At 37.8% G+C, this 22,516-nt stretch overlaps 1 protein-coding gene across 7 annotated transcripts in view; it reads right to left on the reverse strand.

Annotated features, from left to right (window-relative positions):
- CDKAL1 (CDK5 regulatory subunit associated protein 1 like 1) overlaps nucleotides 1-22,516 on the reverse strand; it is a 718,338-nt gene that overhangs the window by 476,917 nt on the left and 218,905 nt on the right. For all 7 annotated transcript variants that reach the window (XM_032247723.1, XM_032247719.1, XM_032247718.1 and 4 more), the window contains one exon: nucleotides 9,836-9,884. In XM_032247723.1, coding sequence (XP_032103614.1) covers nucleotides 9,836-9,884 — 49 coding nt within the window. The remainder of the gene's footprint in view (nucleotides 1-9,835; nucleotides 9,885-22,516) is intronic.

Here is a 22,516-nt window from a genome sequence, read left to right on the forward strand (position 1 = left end):
AATGTTGGAAGGGTAAAAGAGTCCAAGAACCGGGCTTTACCCAAGACCCTCTTCACTAGAAAATACAGAGGTATAGCAGAGAAAAATGCATGGTGCCTCTGCAACAAACATCCTCAGCTTCACTGCTTAAGAAGGAGGACCAGGGAAAGAAAGAGTAAAATCTGGCACATAGAAATTGGGACGCGAGATAAAGGCTGGTCACATTCTAATAAATTCTGCTACAGATCACTATCTAAAACGCCAAAAACTATTCTAATGATAGACTCCAAAATTCAATTTTACATTACATACGCAAGCACTTCAAGAATTTCAGAGTAGAAGTGACCTTCCAGAAGTAGAAGAGACACAACCTGCAACTCAGGAAACTGAGAACCAGCGAGGTTGTAAGGGTTGTCAAAGGTGGCACTGTTAGTAGTACAAACAAACATTCGCACACAGCTCTTCATAGTCTCAATCAAGGACTCTCACCCACCACAGCAGCACCCATGAGCGCCCATCACAGCAGCTGACCTTTCAGTGCAGCTTCAAGAACTGGTGCACTTTAAATTTCAGAATTACAATAAAGATTTAATGTGTTACAAAGCATCCTTTATGAGAACATTTTAATTACTATTTCTTTATAACTCAATACAATGAATACTTTGTTATAAAATGGTAGTACTGATATAAATGTCTTTAAAATAGCCAGATATCGAGAGGATATCCAGAGTTGATAACCTAACTGAAGACTCTCCAAATGAGTTTTCTCCCCATCAAACTAATACATGAAATTGATATTTAGTCTCTCAGTCTCCAAAGTAATTAGTACATATCTGCTGTATATTTTGTAATGTGTTACAGAATGAACTTCTAAAAGAAAAAATGTGTAAATCCCCAAATATTAAATATAAAATGTTCAAATCGATTAAACATTCTTATAACAGTCCCGTAACAATTAAAAATATTAGTTTTTGTAAGAAAATATCCATGACATCACTAAAAAAAAGTTCATCCTACATCTAATTATTCCAATTATCAAATACATTTTTTCAAGAAAAAGAGAAAGTATGTTTTAAATTTCTTTTCTACCCACATCTGAGCCATCAAATTACTTTGTGGTTCCAGTTTTCACTTGACTGTGATATAATAAATTATTTCCCTAACAATAAAATCTTTTTTTTTTTTTTTTAATTTAAAGATAATAATTTCTATGTATATTTATTTTCCTATCAAAGCTTTAAATACTAAAGCATTTCTAACATGACCTGGTTTCCACTTTATATTTCTATTTTTAGGGAAATCAGCTATAAAGTACTAAAGAAGAATTATCAATACAATACAATTTACTATTGTGCTGAGAATAATCAAAGCAAAACAGAAAATATCACAATTAACCTACAATTTGCCCTGCCTTTGAAAAATGCAATGAAGATGCTAGTATTTTTTTTTCTTTAAGTTTACAGTCTCATCTATTCTCACTATATTTTACTAACCAAAACAGTGGATTCTGTAATGAAGAATAAAATTTCTTCAGTCACGTAATAAAGTATATGATACATACGCAGTGTATAAAAGCAGTGTAGCAACTGCCAATTCTCTTAAAAGTTAGTTATAATAAAGGAACAACATCATATGAAAAATGTTATTTTAGTCTTTTCATTTAAAGCATATTAAAACTCTTTAAAATATATACATTAAGTGACCATTTTGTATGGAAGCCTCAAAATGATCAATTGATCTATTTGATATTTTTTTTGCTAAATAACTCCTGTAACAAATCTATAACATTTAAGTATAATACAAATTCTTTCTGGGATTGATGCTTTATATTATTTATGTATTAACAAAAATTAATATGATTGAGAAGTGAGAACCCTGGGAATCAGAAATTGCCGTATCTGAAAATACTAAATACCAGAAATAAAAATTATTAAAATATAGATGTAAAAACAAGGATGTTCAAACATATATTTGCTCATGTTAACAGTTTCACAAAAGTCTAAATGATAACACACTTTTAAAGACTTAACAATACTTGTTGTCTCATCTTCATGAAATCTGCCAAAACACTACCAGGACTCACCAGAGTTAATATGTAAGTCTAATTTAACAGTAGGTAAGTCCTGGTTAATAGTTAAACAAGTTAAGATGAAGATACGATACTGGACAGGCCAGTGTGACTAACAGTGGAAGGTCTGTGTCACCGGAAGCCTGTGAGGGACAAGCCTAAAGTAATTTCCTTTCCTTGCTTACAACAATCAAATCTACTGAACCACTATAACAGCATATTACGTGAAAGCTACAATATGATTACCAACCTAAACTATTCAACACTATGCACCAGCTCACCCCATTAAAATCCCAGAATTAAGAAATCAAAAGTTAGAGAAATACCCAAATCCTCATATAAATAAACTCCATTAATGATGACTCGTGGTTTCAAATAATAATAATTTAAAAATGCATCTTTAAGCAGAAAAGGAAACATAAGCAATCAATACACTAAAGCTGTATAATTAAATTTAAGATGAACAAAAAGCACAGAAGACCATTCTGAAGCCACCACAAAGCAGCAGAGTCCACCTGGGGGATTCATTTAGGCATTCAGTTTTCTAAAAGCTTTAATGGCTAAAAATATTAGATAAATGTAAAGTTACTTACCATCTTCATTTTTAAAAAACCAGTGAACTTGACCATTTACCACGTTTAAAGAAGACTTTTTCTAGAGCAACTATTATATACTTGTAGCTGCTGCTCAGTATATGTGTAGCTAAAAACCAGACTGATAATTTGGCCAATACAGTTATAAAGTTACAGAAATATATACAAGACAACACATGCTGGTTTCACTTACAGAAAGTCCTTTTCCAAACCAAGGTATAGAATGAAGTGATGTAAAAAATCAACTAAAAGTCTTATCGTAAAACTTTTTTGTTTGGAGCCATAAAGAAATTAGTCTATTATTTTTTTTTAATATTATGGTTTGAAAAATGCTATCTAAGAGAGATACAATGAATAACAAGGAGTTCATCCTAGACATAATGTATGTAGATGTACGGACTACAAATAAGCAAAGCTGGAATCCTATTGTTAACCTGGGGAAAATAAAGAAGGAGATATGAAGAATAGAGGACAGCAAAGCAGATAAGCTGACTGCATTTAAGAATGTAACCACTGCCTTTGCAATTGGAAATGCAAGTTACCAAAGTATTCATAAACTTAAAACAAACAGGCTTATTGGAAAAAACTAAATTAAGCAATAAATTCCTTGTTCCTTTATTTACTAGAAGGTAGAAGTTATTCTGTATTTACTTATACCAATGAGACCAGAAAGTATTCCTAATATGTAAGGCACAAACTTTTCTCTACTACATTCAGACTATCCTAACTGTATCAGAGATTACACACAATGAGAGGATGCATAAAAGTATTCTTTCAAGGCATATATTAAAAATCAATAAAAATTATTTTATTGAAAAGCAACTATTGAAAAAGCAGATGTGCTTTTGTAGTCCTCTCCTAGATACACCATGCTACATATCTAAGCTCAATCACTTATTCACTGAGTTTGGAAAGCATCCTCAAGTAAGTCTGCGTTGGGCTCTGTAAGGTGGTTATTCAGTCACTAACCCTGATAAAACCACCCTGGATATAGTCCTGTTTCCCAGTCTCAACTTATGAATAGTTTATGCTCTAAATAAGTACCACATGCTAAGTACAAAACCTTGCAGAGTGAAGATTAATAGCAATGTCTTAAATAAGAAAGCTCCTTGGTGAACGTACTCTGGAAATTTCAGTCAGTCTAATCCAAGATGGCATCAATTACTGAGAAGTTAGGAAAAACAGAAAATCAGTGAAACTTGCAAATTACACCACATTGGGAAAACCCTGAATTACCACCACTTAAGGCATATGGAATTTGACTGAATGAAATGCCAGCAAACATAATAATTACAACAGGGATCTCAACAGAGATTGACTGGGGAAGAAATATGACTTAATGATGAAAATACTTTTCTAATTTCAATAAGTAAAATTTACTTGCAATAATTTGTCATAAGATGTCCAATTAGACTTATCTTTCTTAAAAGATAAGATTATTTGTAATAATTTTTTTGTTTAGAGGATTTCACATACTCTTTTTGGAAGAAATGCAGATTTATATTCCTTTCATAGTTTTCATAACAAAAAAAAGTTTTTAATGACCATATGAGTCAAGACTAAGTAAGTATGAATATTTTTAAAAGATAGAAATAAATGTGAATCCACTAGACACTGCATTTCCTTCGTTACATTCAGTTCCACACCTTGTAAAATGTTGAAAGTGATACAAGAAAAAAATCCTAAATTCATTATAATTTCATATCTCCTGAAGCCAAAACCACAAATGAATGGAATTTTCAGGCTGCTATTAACATGATGATCCATTCAGAATAAGTTATCAAAAATTCACCATTTGGATACAGTCAAGACAGATAAACGAAAACATGCCTTTATGGTTTTATGTTAATTGTAATAGAGCTAAATGCTTTTAGTTATCAATGTACCTTATCAGTACAGTTTTTAAAATACTACTTGGTGTAACACAAGCAGCAATAAGAATAATGCAATCAGGCTGTGACAGAGGCTATATGTCTAAAGCCCCTTCTAAGATGAGATACGAAGACAGCCCAACAGGGATCAAATGTGGAAACAAGAGGGTTATAGCAAAATCCTCTTGTCAGGCTGTATTCCATCTGGACCTTCTGGGCAGAGCCTTGCTGCTCCACAGCTAACTTCTTATCAGTTGGGGTACCAGCAAAGCAGATGGCTTGCTGCATAACTAAGAAGATTTTCATAAAGGAACGATTTACTAAAATCTGGGCAGGTTTAGGAAAACCAACAGACAATGCAACACTTTAAGGCTAGCAACAACGGGGTGCTGTTACCATCCTAGAGGTAAGGAAGAGAATAGCTGCAGAAACCTGGAGAAAGAGATAAACAGAGACGGTCACCAGACAATTGCTGTGACCCTGGGGTAAGGAAACCAACCTACCCAAAACAAGCAGGGAGGGAGGAGGGGATGGGAATGAACACTCTTATCTTGCTCTTGTCACATTCTCCAATTGGCTGAATCCAACTGGGCATGAGATGGCAAGAATCTTACTGATCAATCCATACAGGTCAGATCACGGACACAGATCAAGGTGGAGAGGGGATCTGGAAGGGCAAGCAGAAGATGCCCACTTCTGTGGAGGACCATAAAGTAAATTTAAAGCACAGTGAAAATACATCGAAGAAAACATCAAGCAGCAGAGGTGGCTGGAGCAATGGGTATGGGCATAGCATTCACCGACAAAAAAAAAGTGAAAATAGCAGCAAGTCTCAAATTAGTTTGGTGGGTAAGAGGCACCGCTGAGGGTATACACACAGGAGAGTAAAATAATCCCAGGTTAATGGTAGCAGAACAGCAGTTAGATTGAAAGGAGTGTCACTGGATGGCAAAGATCAGTTAGATTATCGCAGCAGTTCATGTATTAAAGAGGAAGTAAGAGGTGAGCATTAACATTAATGCCGTAATATGTTCTGTGTACTTCAAAAGTCTTATCCATTTAATCCTGCCCATTGTTAGCTGAGAAAACTAAGCCTCAGAAAAGTAACTTGCTGAAAGACAACCAACAACCACCCAACTGCTATAAAAACCGCATTATTTCAGTGACATATGTTGTCTGAATGAAGTACTGGCAGTAGAAATAGAAAGCGAAGAACAAAAGTTGACTGATTGATAAGCACAGTTCTCCATTAACTAAGAGATCTCAGAAAAATCACGTAACTCCTTCACAGCTCAGCTTCCTGATCTGCTAACTAAAAAAATCTATCAAAATTATTCCTTCTGACTAAAAAAATTCTCCTGTTGCATTACAAAGACTTAATTTATCAGACTTACCATCATCTAAGCAAACCTGCCAATTAACATCCCCTTCAACTTAATCTTCTACTCACTTTCATAGCTAAATGCAAACACAATCTCTCCAATAAATCCACTCAAGTTCCACACTCATCAGTAAGAAGCTATCCCTGACTAACTGAGCCTGAGAGTAACAGGTCTTACATGCTTTCCTATAGAAAGTATCTCTCCGAGCTATTTGGAAAACTCCTAAGCACACTGTTAACTACCATTAATTTTCTAAAACAGATTTTATTTTTAGAGTAGTTTTAGATTCATAGAAAACTCAGCGGAAGTACAGCGTTTCCATACATCACTGCCCCCACCCCATACAAAGCCTCTCCAACTATCAACATCCTACACCAGAGAGGTATGGTTGTTAAAATCAATGAATCTACACTGACACATCGTTTTCCTCAAGAGTCCACAGTTTATATTAGGGTTCACTCTTGGTGTTGTTCACTCTAAGGGTGTCAACAAATGTATAATGACAATTGTCCACCATTACATCATCATACAGAACAGAATTACTGTCATAAATATCTTCCGTTTTCTGCCTACACATCCCTCCCTACTCTCTAACCACTGGTACCAGCTGATCCTTTTACCCCCTCCATACTTCACCTTTTCCACAGTGTCAGGTTAGCTGGACTCATACAGTATGCAGCCTCAACAGATTGACGTCTTTCACATCATGGTATCCATTTAAAGTCCCTTTAGTCTATTCATGGCTTTTTAGCTCATTTCTTTTAGTGCCAAATAATATTCCATTGTCTGCATGTACCACAGTTTCTTTATTCACTTACTGAAGGGCAGTTTGTAAGTTTCAGCAATTATGAATAAAGCTACTATAAACATTGTGTGTTTTGGATAGACCTAAGTTTTCAACTCATTTGGATAAATATCAAGTAGCACACCTGCTGGATTATGTGAGACTGTGTCTAGTTTTAAGAAATTGCCAAATTGTCTTTCAAAGTGCCTGTACCATTTTGCATTACCACTAGCAATAAATGAGAGTTTCTGTTGCTCCACATCCTTGCCAGAATTTGGTGTTGTCAATGTTTTGGATTTTGACCATTGTACTAGATGTGTAGTTGTAATATACCACTATATTGCACTGTTGCTTTAATTTGTAACTCACTAATGACAGACATATGATGCTGAACATCTTTTAATATGCTAATTTTTCATTTGCATATCTTCTTTGGTAAAGTGTCTGTTCAAGTCTTTTGCCCATTTTTTAACTATCTTGATCCTTTTCTGAGTCTTAAGAGGTCTTCATATATTTTGGATAATAGTCCTTTATCAGATGTGTATTTTACAAATATTTTCTCCCACCCTGTGGCTTATCTTCCCATCCTCTTGACAGTGTCTTTCACAGAGCAAAAAAATTTTCAACTTAATGACATCCTACTTGACAATTATTTCTTTCATAAATCATACTTTTGATGTTGTATCTAAAAAATCACACCATCACCCAAGATCACTGAGATTTTCTTCATCATCATTAATTTTTTAAAAAAATTATTGAGTGGTCTGTATATACTTGGTACTCAAGATAATGGATAAATAAGGCAAAAATACCCTCAAGTATCTTAAATCACTGCTTAAAACACTCAGTCAAATAACCTTTAAGGTAGCAAACCTCAATGGGGAGAGGGCAGAGAAACAACAGTATCATGTGGGTCATGGTACAATGTTCAAGTACAGGCTTTGGAGCAAAACTGCCTGGATTCAAATCCCAATGCTGCCACTTACTAGCTGTACACCCTTGTGTCTCAACTTTGTCCTCTGAAAAATGAGGAAAATATTTATGCCCACTTCACTTCACAGTACTACTATGAAGATTAAATGACTTAACCCGTGTGAAGTGTTTAACATAGTGCCTGTCACACTGTAAGTACACAATAAAAGTTAGTATTTCCAGATTCTCCAAGATGGAGTTGAACTGATTTGTAAAAACATTCAAATTATCATTGCTATAAATTTTTAGTCCTGATATTTCATTTTATTTTGGAACATCAGAAGAAGATTAAGGGCCGAGCACAGCAGTTCACGCCTGCAATTCCACACTTTTGGTGGCCATGGTGGTCAGATTGTTTGAGCCCAGGAGTTCGAGACCAGCCTGAGCAACATGGCAAAACCTCATCTCTATTTATAAAATAAAAAACTATCAAAAACTTTAAAAGAAGATCGTGGTGTAGTTTCATTCTCATATTCTCATAATCTCCTTTATTAGAAATTGATTCTGTGATAATCTCTGATAAAGCAATGATCCAAAATTAATGAATAGATGCATGTGAAAAGTAGCAGACACCACCCACAAGGAAAAGTACAGCATTAAAATTTCCAGTTTAGCAGGTGGAGACTATCTGTTTTTTTTTTTTTTTTTTAATATATTAACTTCTCATTTATTACAAAACAGTTAAGTGAGACTTTCAATTCATTTAATATTTCAGTAACATATTACTGGTTTTCATTTGTGCTGATCTAACATAGGAAAAAGCCTTTAAAAAATTTAAAATTATACCCAGAATTGCAGATGACTTATTGCACAGTGACTTCAATAAGAATCTATGTCCGTGAGTGTTGGCTAACAAAATTACCAAAGCCTAATTCTGTTTTCTTTGTGTAATTTTTAGTGTAACTAGTAAAATTACGCCTTGAAGGAGTATCAAAATTAATACCATTAAAAGTACTTAAAATAACAACTAATAACGTGATATAAAAATGTACAAATAAAAAAACTCCTTATTTTATTCCAATACAGGGTCTTGCTTTGTCAACTGGGCTGGAGTGCAGTGGCGCAATCACTGTTCACTGCAGCCTCAACCTCCCAGGCTCAAGCAATCCTCCCACCTCAGCCTCCTGAATAGATGGGTCTACAGAAACACCCCACCAAGCCTAGCTAATTTTTCTATTTTTTGTAGAGATGAGGTTTCGCTATGTTGCCCAAGCTGGTCTTGAATTCCTGGGCTCAAGAGATCCAACCACCTTAGTCTCCCAAAGGACTGAAATTACAGGCATAAGCCACCACGCCCAGCCAATTTCTTTATCTCAAAATGGATTAAATTATTTCAATCTGAAATTCAAAATAAATTAATTTTATACAAAAATAAAATATTTTTTAAAAACTATGACCTGATAAATTTCTTCTTTTTTTTTTTTTTTGAGACAGAGTCTTGCTCTGTCGCCAGGCTGGAGTGCAGTGGTGCAATTTCAGTTCACTGCAACCTCCGACTCCCTGATTCAAGCTATTCTCCTGCCTCAGACTCCCGAGTGGCTGGGATTCCAAGCACCTGCCACGGTGCCCAGCTAATTTTGTATTTTTTAGTAGAGACAGAATGGTCTCGATCTCTCCACCTCGTGATCCGCCTGCCTCGGCCTCCCAAAGTGCTGGGATTACAGGCGTAAGCCACCGCATCCGGCTGATAAATTTATTCTTTAAAGACAGGGTGTCACTGTGTTGCCCAGGATGGAGTGCAGTTATACGATTATAGCTCACTGCAGACTTGAACTCCTAGGCCCAAGTAATCCTCCTACTTCAACCTCCTGAGAAGCTGGGCCTACAGGTACACATCACAGCATCCAGCTGACTTCCTCCCCCAGAGATCCCAGGATCTCACCATGTTGGTCTTGAACTCCTGGCCTCAGGAATCCTTCAGCCTCAGTGCCAGCCCCCACGGCTGGGGTTACAGGAGTGAGACATTGCTCTTGGCCTGATTCACTTATAAGCCAAACAAATATACAGTAGAGTGCCTGCCTCCAATATTAGAATGGCAAATTCATGAAGCCGAGGATAACATTTTATTATTTTATACCTAAAACAATAACTTTTATAAAGATGTCTGGCAAGAGTTAACTGAGTGGTGTTTCTATTATGTCATTCAGAAAACATGTACATCTGTTTATCTCACTTTCAACGATTACCTTTAATTGTTTCCTCTACAACTTCTACCACACGATCTATCTGTTGAACCTAGAAAAAAACACAAATGATTAGACAAGTAATTTACACAGAAGGGCAAAATTTGCATTATCCTTCTGCTTGAGTCAGTGTTACACATTGTCTAAGCACATCAATGCAGGTTTCCTTTAACGTATTTAGAGATATTATTTTAAAATTATATTAATATTTTGTGTTACAATGAAGGGTGAAATTATCATCCCCCTGTCCTCTAATGATAACTGAAGAAATCATATTGCATTTAAATAAACTGCCTGGAGGTGTTTTAGGATAACCTATCAGCATATACTCAACACATCCTGAGAAAGAAACTTAAGTTTAATTAAAACATGTCCTCACACACAGCTTCAAGAAAAAATGACAAAAAATGACAACCTACACCAAAGAACAAGCTAGTGCTAAGGAGATCTGTTCCAAATTCTTTGTTATTTTAATACTCCAAACCCACCCTCTCTGTTTTTGAGATGGAGTCTGGCTCTGTTGCTCAGGCTGGCGTGCAATGGCACCATCTCGGCTCACCAAAGCCTTCATCTCACGGATTCAAGCGATTCTCCTGCCTCAGCCTCCCGAGTAGCTGGAACTACAGGCACGTGCCACCATACTCGGCTAAACTATTTTTGCATTTTTAGTACAGACAGGGTTTCACGGTGTTAGCCAGGATAGTCTCTATCTCCTGACCTCATGATCCACCCACCTCAGCCTCCCAAAGTGCTGAGATTACAGGCGTGAGTCACTGGGCTCACCCTCAAAACCCTTTTAATGACCTTCTATCATTTGCTGAGTACTGTACTTGGGTCCATGAAATACAAAGTCAAATAACACAGCTTCTGTTCTATATACCAGAGACTAGAAGATTTCCCAGGGGAACATAGAGGAAACGTAATAAAATCAGACCAAGTGATCCAGGAATGCTTCCTAGAGAACCAGGGGTGACTCCTGGGGTTATGATTAAACAGGATTATGATTGGAGAAGGCCACTAAGGAGAATGAGTAAGTACGGCTAGAGTTCAAAAGGAAAATGAAAAAAGCAAAGTAATATTATGATTCACAAAGCTAAAGAAAGAAAAAATAAGTCAAAGTTAATTCTTCTTTAAAAATCCTTAAATTACCGTTGTTTTATTACAGAAGAAATATCACAAAAACGTCAAACAAAATTGAATATAAAATGGAAATTTAGTTAAAGGAAATCATAACATCTTTCATCCCGTATTTCCACTCCTCAGGTGAAACCACTAATAATAGTATGATGAGCAGATACCACGACATTTTCTGGCATCAAACATATACAGGTCTGCTCTATAGTTTTATCCTTTTTTACAAATGATACAGGGTGTGTGTGTATGTGTAAATAAATATACAAAATAGATATATAAAACTGATCAAGACCAGCTGGGGCAACACAGTGAGGTCCCAGGGTCTTTGGTAGAGGTTATACATATGCATAAAATAGACCTATGCCTTGATATTTTTGTATATATTGTCAGTTTATAGAGGTTCATTTCATTCACTTTACTAGCTGCCTGCTATCTCTCTGTATGGATGCATCATGATGTGATGCACGCATCCATACCTCTACTGATGAAATAATTTCTATTCTTTCATTATTATACAATGCTGCAGTGAACTCAACTGAGAAAAGAGGAATCTGTTTTAAAAACTTTATTAAAAATGTAACGGCTGGCTAGCCACAGTGGCTCACGCCTGTAATCCCAACACTTTGGGAGGCCTGGGGGGCAGATCACTTGAGGTCAGGAGTTCGAGACCAGTCTGGCCAACATGGTGAAACCCTATCTCTATTAAAAATACAAAAATTAGCTGGGTGTAGTGGTGCATGCCTTAGTCCCAGCTACTCAGAAGGCTGAGGCAGGAGAATCACCTGAACATAGAAGGTGGAGGCTGCAGTGAGCCAAGACCATGCCACTGCATTCCAGCCTGGGCAACAGAGTAAGACTCCATCTCAAAAAAAAAAAAAAAAGAAAGAAAGAAAAAATCATAATGCTAAGTCTCTTAAAAATCATTCCTTGGTCTCAGTATTCTTACAGAAAACAAGGAAAGGCTTGTGAGGGCAGACTTGAGCTCCATTCTACCTCTGACCGCGTAGCCCAACATGAAGGCGGCAGCAACAGGAATGACTGAGAAACCACAAAAGGCAATTAAATCTCAGGCAACGTCAGGTTTTCAGCCCTCAGCAAACCCACCTAACTGAAGATGCATCTACCTGCAAACAATGGAACAATCAGGCTGTGGTTTTATTAAGATAGCCCATGTGGCTTCCACACAGAATGCGATTGAAGGAGCCAACAGAAGAAAGATTTCAGAAAGAAGGACGTGACCAGCAGTGTCAAATGCTACAAACACATAAGTATACAGACTAAAATGAATATGTTTCATTTAACAATAAGGGAATCAAACTTAGGGAAAGCTATGAGTTCAGTAGTAATGAATTATCCGTAAGAAATAGAGAGTTAATATAGACTACTCTTAGAAAAATGCTGGATAGAAAGGGAAGGAAAAGGAAGACTCTTGATAGCTAGAGAATACTGAATATATTGTGCTTTAGTTTAGGTTAGTATAAGTAACTATTTCTTTTTTTTGCAGCTTGAGCAGAGAAAGGCAGTAGGCAAAGGAATTGTAGACTGAAAAACAAGTGATGGAGCAATGATATTCAGGAAATGGACCAAGCAAAATCTAAAACACAAACAGGGGACAAGCCAGAATGAGAAAAGGGCCAAGTCTTCATCTCTATAAAGAAGAGGTTAGGGGTAAACCATGGGAAAAGATGCTATTACTCTTGTGGAGGTCAGGGAGGATCTAAGCAAATTCCCATGTGTTGGCCTCAATTTTTCTCAGTGAAGTAAGCAGGAAGTTCATTTGCTAAGGTTAGAAAGCACATGGTAAAATAAAAACGGAATGAATGTTTACAAATATCTATTACAGACAACGAGAGCGTGATCACTAGGAACACATACAAATCACCCAACAGTACCGGGATACCAGTTGAAATCTGAGACCATGAATTTATAAGAATGACTCCAGGTAGAGCAATAATTTTTCTCAAGTCCCAGCAGTTCTACAATAGGAGCCAAACAGACAAACAGAATGACCCGAGGTTTGACAGTGCCACCATTTATTCACTCATCAATTACTGAGCATCTACTGTAAATTATACCAGGATAGTTGGGAAGTGTGGGACTATGTTAACTTTTCTTCCAGAGTCCACAAGGGGCGTGGTTTCAAAGGCAAGAATTTCCCAGTGCCATGCCTCCATTTACCTCCCAATTCAGAAACCTAGAGTTCTTCCTCTAACTTTCCGGCAGGCGGGATAGGTAGAAAGCCCAGATGACCTTCCTTTGTTTAAAAAGCCCGCCAAAAGCTCCAAGGGAGGAGGCTTTGATTGCGAGCCAGGCAACCAAGCCTATACCACAGTCGAAGATGAGTCACTGCAGAGGAAGTTTGGAAAAGCTCTTCTCACTGGACGAGAACTTGAATAGGACAGAAGTAACTCTGGGGTTAAAATCCCCCCTACTCCCTTACCTGTATACAAACTTCATCTCTGGATCCCCTCCCACAACAGCGTGGGAGTGCTTGAGTTGTGCTCACGCTCTCTCTCGCTCTCTCTCTTTTTCCTTCTCTCTCTCTCTTCTCTCTCTCTCTCTCTCTTAATCTCTTTGCCTAAGAAATCACTTTCTGCAAAACCCTCTGGGTCCAATACTTACTTAAACGAGCTCACTGCACCACGAGGGCCCTCTCCCCATTCTTGGGTAAGTGAGGCCCAAGAACCTGGGAAAACACATCCAATCCGGGAACTGTCAGCGCCTTTAGGACACCCCCGCAGCCCTGCTGCTGTCAACAGGTAACAAAAGGGCTGAGGAAACAACACTAAGGGATTTGTGGAATGGACCAGAAAGAAAATGGAACAAGGAAAGTTGACTATGCATTTTGGATGAGATGAAGTTTGGCAAATAGGTTAGGGAGGGAAAGAAGTAGAGCCAGAAAAGAGGAAATGAAGTGGCTAGGGGTTAGAGAAAGAAAAACATGAAGGGGGAAAAAAGGAAGGAGAAAAGAAAGAGGACAGAAAGTTATAACCAGTGTACAGACGCAGGCATTTAGTATTTCTGAAGATAGCAAGGCAATGGGAAATCTGGCAATGGTAATAGGTTGCTGAAACAAGGCGTAAGTGAAGACCACTAGAACTGACTTCGGATGAAGTGAAAGATAACAATGTTATCAAGCAAGACATTATATCCAGACACTCAGATTGCCAAGGATGATAGAGTCGTGAATAGGGTAAGAAACACTTGGCCAAATTTCCTAGTGAATGTGGATTAATGACCAAGATATCAATTAAGGATAGAAGACAGACAATAAAATGAATAAAATATAAGGTAATTCAATGATGACATGAGAATAAAATGTTTTCCTATGCAGTCAAAAATATAAAAGCTCAAAAGGAGCACTGCATCCACTCTTCTAGCACATAGAATGAGTAAGCAGCTGTATTTCTAGATCAAAGTCAGAACATGCAGACAGAACAGTCTGTTAAAAAGTTGAAGAGACGCTGGCCAGGCGCAGTGGCTCATGTCTGTAAACCCAGCACTATGGAGGCCGAGGCGGGCGGATCACAAGGTCAGGAATTCAAGAACATCCTGGCCAACATGGCGAAACCCCGTCTCTACTAAAAATACCAAAATGATTGGGTGTGGTGGCACATGCCTGTAGTCCCAGCTATTCAGGAGGCTGAGGCAGGAAAATCACTTAAGCCAGGGAGGTGGAGGTTGCAGTGAGCTGAGACTGAGCCACTGCACTCCAGCCTGGGCAACAGAGTGAGACTCTGTCTCAAAAAAAAAAAAAAGAAAAAAAAAGTTGAGGGTAAGCTAAAGCTAGCACAGCCATAAATCTACATGAACCTTAGCTTAGATACTGGTTTCTGAGATGTAATGCCAAAGTACAAACAACAGAAGAAAAATGAACTGGATATCATCAAAATTCAAACCACTTGGTACTTCAAAGGACATCAACAAAGTAACACGACAACATAGAAAATGAGAGAAAACTTTTATAAATCACATATCTGGTAAGGAACTTGTAGCCGGAATTTATAAAGAACTTCTAGACTCAATAATAAAAAGACAACCCAATTAAAAATTGGAAAATAATCTGAACAGACACTTTTCCAAGGAAAATATCCTTATGGCCAGTAAACACATGAAAAGATGCTCAACATCATTAGCCAATCCGGAAATGCAAATCAGAATCGTAATGGAGGTACACGGAGCTATTGGTTAATGGATATAGAGTTTTGGTGTGAGAAAATGAAAACATTCTAGAGACGGACAGTGGTGATGACTATGTAACAATGTAAACGTACTTCGTGCCAGTTAAAAATGATTACAAGGGTCAATTTTATTTTATGTATAGTTTACCACTACTGAAAAAACACAATGAGATACTACTTCACACCCGTTGGGATGGCTATCATCAGAAAGACAAGCAGGCCAGGTCTAGTTGCTCACACCTGTAATCCTAGCACTGTGGGAGGCCAATATGGGAAGATCACTTTAAGGGCAGGGGTTTGAGCCCAGGTTGGGCAACACAACAAGATTGTGTCTCTACAAAAAATTTTAAAAATCAGCTGGGCACAGTGGTGCTCACCTTTAGTCCCAACTACTCAGGAGGCTAAGGCGGAAAGACTGCTTGAGCCCAAGAGTTCAAAATTACAGCAACCTCTAATCACACCACTGCACTCCAGCGTGGGTGACAGGGTGGAGACCCTGTCTCTTAAAATACACACATACCCACACATACACATACAGATAATAATAAGTGTTGGCGGAAATGTACAGAAAATGGAACCTTCATACATTGTTGATAGGAATGTAGTAAAATGATGCAGTATTTTGGAAAATAAGCTACCTGTTCCTCAAATGATTAAACACAAAGTTTCCATATAATCTAGCAATGTCTGTCAAGTGCTATTTTAAATTAGAGGATATATTTTCAGCTATATACATTCAAGCAAATTCTGTGTGACCATCAGGGTAGCCATCTTCATCAGGACCTTTAGATGGTGAGAGGGAAAATGAAAGGGAGTGCTAAGATGTACCTGGGGCTTTTTGAAATCAAATTCTAAATTTGATTGTGGTAATCGTCATACAACTCTATGAATAAAATAAAATCCACTGAATTGTATACCTTAAATGGGTGAATAGCATGGTGTATGAATTATATCTCAGTAAAGTTGTTATTACCAAAAAGAGGAAAAAAAGTTGAGAGTGGTCAAAGGTTCTAAAGTCAAGACCATGAAAGTCAAAGAAAAACTGAGGAAATGTTCCAGATTAATGGAGACTGAAGAGATGTGACCTGAGTATGACTATGAATCTGGGATTTTTTCATTTCCTATAAAGGACAGCATTGAAACAATGGGCAATATCTGAGTAAAGCTGATACACTAGCTTACAGTATAATACTGATAATTGTACTACAGTCATTTAAGAGTACGTCCTAGCTTTTGAAATATATGAGTATTTAGAAGTAAAGGGGCATCAGACTTGCAACTCACTTTTACAAGGATGGGGGGATATGTGTATACATAAAGAGAAAGAGAAAATCTGTTAAAATATTAATATTTGAAGAATGTGGATAAAGAGTATATGAAACCTCTTTATTTTTGCAACATTTCTGAGTGATATCATGTCAGAATGTGAAGTGTGAGTGTGTGTGCGCTCGCGCATATGTGTGTGCATGCGTATGTGCATGTATGTCTACATGTGTGCATGTATGTCTACACGTGTGCATGCACATGGAAGAAACAAAGACGGCCCTGACGAGGAATGCTATGAAGATGGCTACTCTGATGGTCACACAGAATTTGCTTGAATGTATATAGCTGAAAATATATCCTCTAATTTAAAATAGCACTTGATTACATTTGCTTTTATGGCAGGAAGTGAGATATTGCCAAGACATGTTAATTTAAATCACTTGATGGTATGTGGGAACCCCAGAACCTTAAAAAGAAAGGTCTGCCAAAACTATAAAAATAAAATAAAAATGTAAGTCCTTGATTAAAAACAGAAGAGAATTTTCTTAAATGATTAAAGGAAAATAGGGTGCCATTTTAGTTTTCAGTAAGGTAGACAATGGAAGAAGCGACAGGCAAAAAAGAAAAGAGAGGGGAGACCGAGAGGAAAAGGAGACAGGAGTCAGGGCAGGCAGAGTTACACGGAAGAGCAGAAAGTCAGGAGAAGAAAACGTGAAGGTGGGAGGCGGAGAAAGGACAAAAAACAATCAAGAGTAAGAACACAAACTCAAAATTCACATACAGTAATGAAGACTACACTGAACTCATTCTGGGAGAGGAGGAAAGTTGTTCTTAATTAATACTATAAATTGAGGCCCTGAACACACAAGAGCTTATTCTCTAGCATGTGATTCAAATAAAATAAACAGTATCTCATGTCCCTCAGGCACTTAGTTATAAATAAATATATATATATAAACATGCAGTACGTTCTGTAACTGACTCCATATGCTCTTAACAATGAAGGAGCTGATGTATAAACAATTCATAAATAACATTAATGAGTCATTCTACTGCAGAGCTTTTAAAAGAAATCCACAAAAATATTTTCTTCAGCTATTATGAACTATTCCAAATTTATAACTAAACATGTATTGAAGAAACAAGCCTAAACAATGGCACCCAAAGCAAATACCAAATGCTGTTCTAGGGTTTTCCTGATCGCTCAGAGCAGTGCCATCAGCAAGACCTTCCACAAGGATGGAAATGTTTATATGCTGTGCCATCCAGTATGGCATTCACTAGCCATACATGGTTATTACAGACTTGAAATGTGGCTACCGTTACTGAGGAACTTGATCCGTATTTAAATAGTCACATGTGGCTGCTGCAACCACACTGAGAAGTGCAGCTTTAGGGAATGGCTAAGGGAACCACGCAGTTTACAGTAATTTGTTACGGCAGCCTTAGGAAACAAACATATATCTCAAACACAATTTTGCCAACTAGGCTTAAGGAAAAAAAAAGTCTGCTCACTTGAAGCTGTCAGAGAACAAGCTGATATTATTCCGCAGTTGAAGGCGCTGCTTTAGCATGCACTTGAAGTATCTTTTTTCCTGAACATTCAGCAGCTAGGTAAGTTAATGACTAGGAATAACACAGTGACAGCTAACATTTCTTGAACAATTACTCTGTTTCATGCTCTACACTGACACTTCATGTGCATTATCACACTTAATCCTCAAACACTACTAGGCAGGAGGAGACAGTACAGTCAGTCAGTCAGTCAGTCAGTCAGTCAGTCAGTCAGTTATAACACAGAGTCTCACTCTGTTGCCCAGACTGGAGTGCAGTGGTATGATCTCAGCTCACTGCAACACCTCACGGGTTCAAGGGATTCCCCTTCTTAGCCTCCCGAGTAGCTGGGATTATAGACACATGCCACCATGCCGGCTAATTTTTGTATTTTTGGTAGAGATGGGGTTTCACCAGTTGGCCAGCTGGTCTCAAACTCCTTGCCTCAAGTGATCTGCCCGCCATGGCTTCCCAAAGTGCTGGGATTACAAATGTGAGCCACCTTGCAAGAGAATTGAGGCACAAGGATATCAAGTTAGAATTTTTGCCAATGATTCCTAGGAGACCATATCCAGGAATGGCAGACAGATGGTCCACTTGATGAATCTCCCTTTTTCTATGCACATGGAGGTTATTATTAAATGATCATAAATTCCCATTCATCTGAACCTGAACTTTCAAGAGACTCACACAACTTCCCCAAATTCTCCCAATCAAATCACCATTGGCATAAATGCTTTCATTTGACAAATATTTGTTGAACACTAACCATGAACAACAAAGTTCTAGAAACTGGGGACATAATGGTGAAAAATACAATGTTCCCTCTATGGAAGGACAAGGTGGAAGAATCACTTGAGCCCAGGAATTCGAGACCAGCCTGGAAAACTAGAGAGACACCACCTTTACAAAAAAGAAAAAATTAGCTGTGCGTGGAAGCATTTACTTATAGTCCCTGCTCCTCTGGAGGCTGAGCTGGGAGTCCACTTGAGCCCAGGAAGTCAATGCAGCAGTGAGCCACGATCACACCATTGTACTCCAGCCTGAGTCACGCAGCGGAACCTTGTCTCAAACAAACAAACAAAAAATACAACAGCCCTGCTTCCCGGACCTTATATTGTAATTAGGTGGGAAAACGCATGCAAATAATGGAAAATCTTCATTTGCTACAATGGCAGACACTATGAAGAAATTAAAATCTGGGGCCAGGTGTGGTGGTTCACACCTCTGATCCCAGCAATTTGGTAAGCTGAGGCAGGAAGATTGACCCCAGCAAGACCCTGTCTCTATTTAAAAATAAATAAATAAATAAAGGAAAAGAAAATCTGGGAGTAGTGTAGTGGTAGGAAGCAGAAAGCAAAATTCTACAGTGGTCTGGCTAAACTTTGAATAGGTAGCATCAGTCTAGGGACTTGAATCACTGACAAAGGCATCAATGCAAAGCACCAAGAAAAGGGTAAGTACAAGGACTGAGAGGCTGAAATGACATAAATGGGTTGTGTGGTCAAAAGAAGCCCAGCAATTAGGGACACAGTAGGAAGAGATGAGGTCAAATAATGATGGGAGAAAGATTATGTGAGACCTTGCAGTTTATGCTATGTGGTTAGATTTTACTCTCTTTGCAAAAGAAAGTCACTGGAGAGTTAATAGAACAATAGTAACACCACTTATTAGGCTAATTATATTAAAAATGAACAAAACTGCTCTTTGTCCATACTTCTCCATCACTTGGTATGATTTTTCTTTCTTTAGGCGGGAATGCAGTGGTTATGTTCTCAGCTCACTGCAACCTCCACCTCCCGGGTTCAAGCCATTATCCTGCCTCAGCTTCCTGAGTAGCCAGAACTACAGGTACACGCCACCGTGCCTGGCTAATTTTTGTATTTTTAGTAGAGATGGGGTTTTACTATGTTGGCCAGGCTGGTCTCAAACTCCTGACCTCAAGTGATCCACCCACTTTGGCCTCCCAAAACGCTGGGATTACAGGCGTAAGCCACAGCGCCTGGCCAGTATGATTCTTATTAAGCCTGCATGAATCTGGTTGAGGTTTCACTATCTCGACTTTATCCCAAGATACCTCAAATCCCTTCAGGAATAAAAGAAGTTAATGCATTACAGATATACATAATAAGCAAGCATGAAAAGTACTTTCTCATTAGCTGTCTTAATTTTGATTGTATATAAATAAAACGACAATGCCATTTTCATTCCAATTAAAAAACATTATACCAAACCTTTAAAACTAAGTGAAAATTCCACTACCCTGTAAAAGGAAAAAGTGGCATGAGGGTCCAGTTTCATTCTTTTGCATGTGGCTTTCCAGTTTTCCCAACACCATTTATTACAAAGACTGTCCTTTCCCCACCGTATTTTCTTAGTGGGCTTGTTGAAAATTAGTTGAATGCATATGCTTAGGTTTATCGCTAGGCTCTCTATTTTGTTCCCATTAGCCTATGTGTTTGTTTTTATGCCAATGCCATACTGTTTTGATTAGTATAGCTTTTTTTTTTTTTTTTAATTAAGAAACAGTCTTGCTCTGTTTCCCAAGCTGGAGCTGGAGTATAGTGGAACAATCACAACTATTCACAACAGCCTCGAACTCCTTGGCTCCAGCAACCCTCCTGCCTCAGCCTCCTAAGTAGCTGGAACTACAGGAGCATGCCATCATGCCAGGCTAATTTACTGTTATTATTATTATTTTAGAGACAGGGTTTCAGTATGTTGCCCAGGCTGATCTCAAATTCTTGGCTTCAAGAGATCCTCTCACTTCAGCCTCCTGAGTTGCTGAGATTACAGACACAAAACACCGCTAACTACAATAGCTTTATAATATAATTTCAAATCAGAAAGTGTGATGTCTCCAACTTTCTCTTTTTCAAGACTGTTTTGGCTATTCAGAATCTCCTGTGGTTCCACACAAATTTGAGAACTGTTTTTCTATACTTACAAACAATGTCATTGGGATTTTGACAGAAACTGCATTGAATCTGTATACTATACCATACACAAAAATCAGCTCCAAACAGATTATAGGCCTAAATGTAAGACCTGGCACTGTAAAATTCCTGGGAGGAAACTCCCCCTCCTTAAACATGGGGAAAAAGCTCTTTGACACTGGTCTTGGCACTGATTTTCTGGATATCACACCAAAAGCTCAGGGGACAAACAGCAAAAATAAACAAATGGGACTACACCAAGCTAAAAAGGTTCTGCACAGCAAGGAAAACAATCAACCGGATGAAAAGGCAGCCTATGGATTGGGAGAAAATATCTGCAAACCATATACCTGATAAGGGGTTCACATCCAAAATATATAAGGAACTCATACAACTCAATGGCAAAAAAATCAAATAACCTGATTTTTGAAATGGGCAAAGGGCCTTAACAGACATTTTTCCAAAGGAAAGACACAAACGGCCAACAGTGATATGAAATGGTGCTCAACATCACTAGCCATTAGGGGAAGGCAAATGAGATACCACTCCATGCCTGTGAAGATGGCTGCTGCCAAGGAGAAAATAAATAACAAGTGTCAGTGAGGAGACGGAGAAGAGAACCCTTACGCACTGTTGGTAGGAAAGGAAACTGGTATAACCATTACAGAAAACAGTATGAAAATTCCTCAAAGGCTTAAAACTAGAACTACCATATGATCCAGCAATCCTCCTTATATATCCAAAGGAAATGAAACCAGCACTCTGTAGAGATATCTGTGTCCCCACGTTCAATGCAGCATTATACACATTAACCAAGATATGAAAATAACCTAACTATCCACTGACGGATGAATGAATAAAACAACTGTGGTATATTTAAGCAATCAAATATTATCCAACATTTTTAAAAGGAACATCCAGTCATTTGTGACAACACTGATGAACCTGAAGGACATTATGCTTAGTAAAATAAGCCAGACATGGGGGGGAAATGCATAATTTCCACTGTATGTCAAATCTTTACTTAAGTCAAATGTGGAGAAACAGGGAGTAGCGTGCGGATTACCAGGCGTGAGGAGAGGGAGAAAATGTGAAGTAGATCAAAGGGTACAGAGTTGCAGTTATGTAGGATAAGTCTAGAGATCTAACTACATCATCAGGGCTTTAGTTAATATCATACTGTATACTGAAAATCTGCTAAGAGTAGATATCAGGTGCTCTTTCTACACACAGACATAAAAAGTAACTACAAAAGGTGATGGATAAATTAGTTTGCTTGACTCTAGTAATCATTTCACTAGGTATACATAAAAACACTGTACGCCTTAAATATCTACAATAAAAAAGGAAAGGAATGCCCTTCTTTCCATCTACATTAAGAGCTATACCATACAAAGGCTTTCCCATCTAATGTATGTTCAGATGTTTCCCCTTTACCACAATGAAGTTTGATCAAATAATCAACATCTGACAGGTCAAAGTTCAATATAAACTTCTACATTAAGCAAAGTCTCTGCCTTAAACAGTATTGGGGGAGAACTCAATTTCCAAATCCCTTAAATGTGGGGAAGCTGACAGCAGTCACTAAGCTAACTTAATATGTTTCAGCACTA

Source organism: Sapajus apella, unplaced genomic scaffold (assembly GCF_009761245.1).
Source record: "Sapajus apella isolate SASKATOON/1434 unplaced genomic scaffold, GSC_monkey_1.0 scaffold63, whole genome shotgun sequence".
Classification (NCBI taxonomy): Eukaryota; Metazoa; Chordata; class Mammalia; order Primates; family Cebidae; genus Sapajus; species Sapajus apella.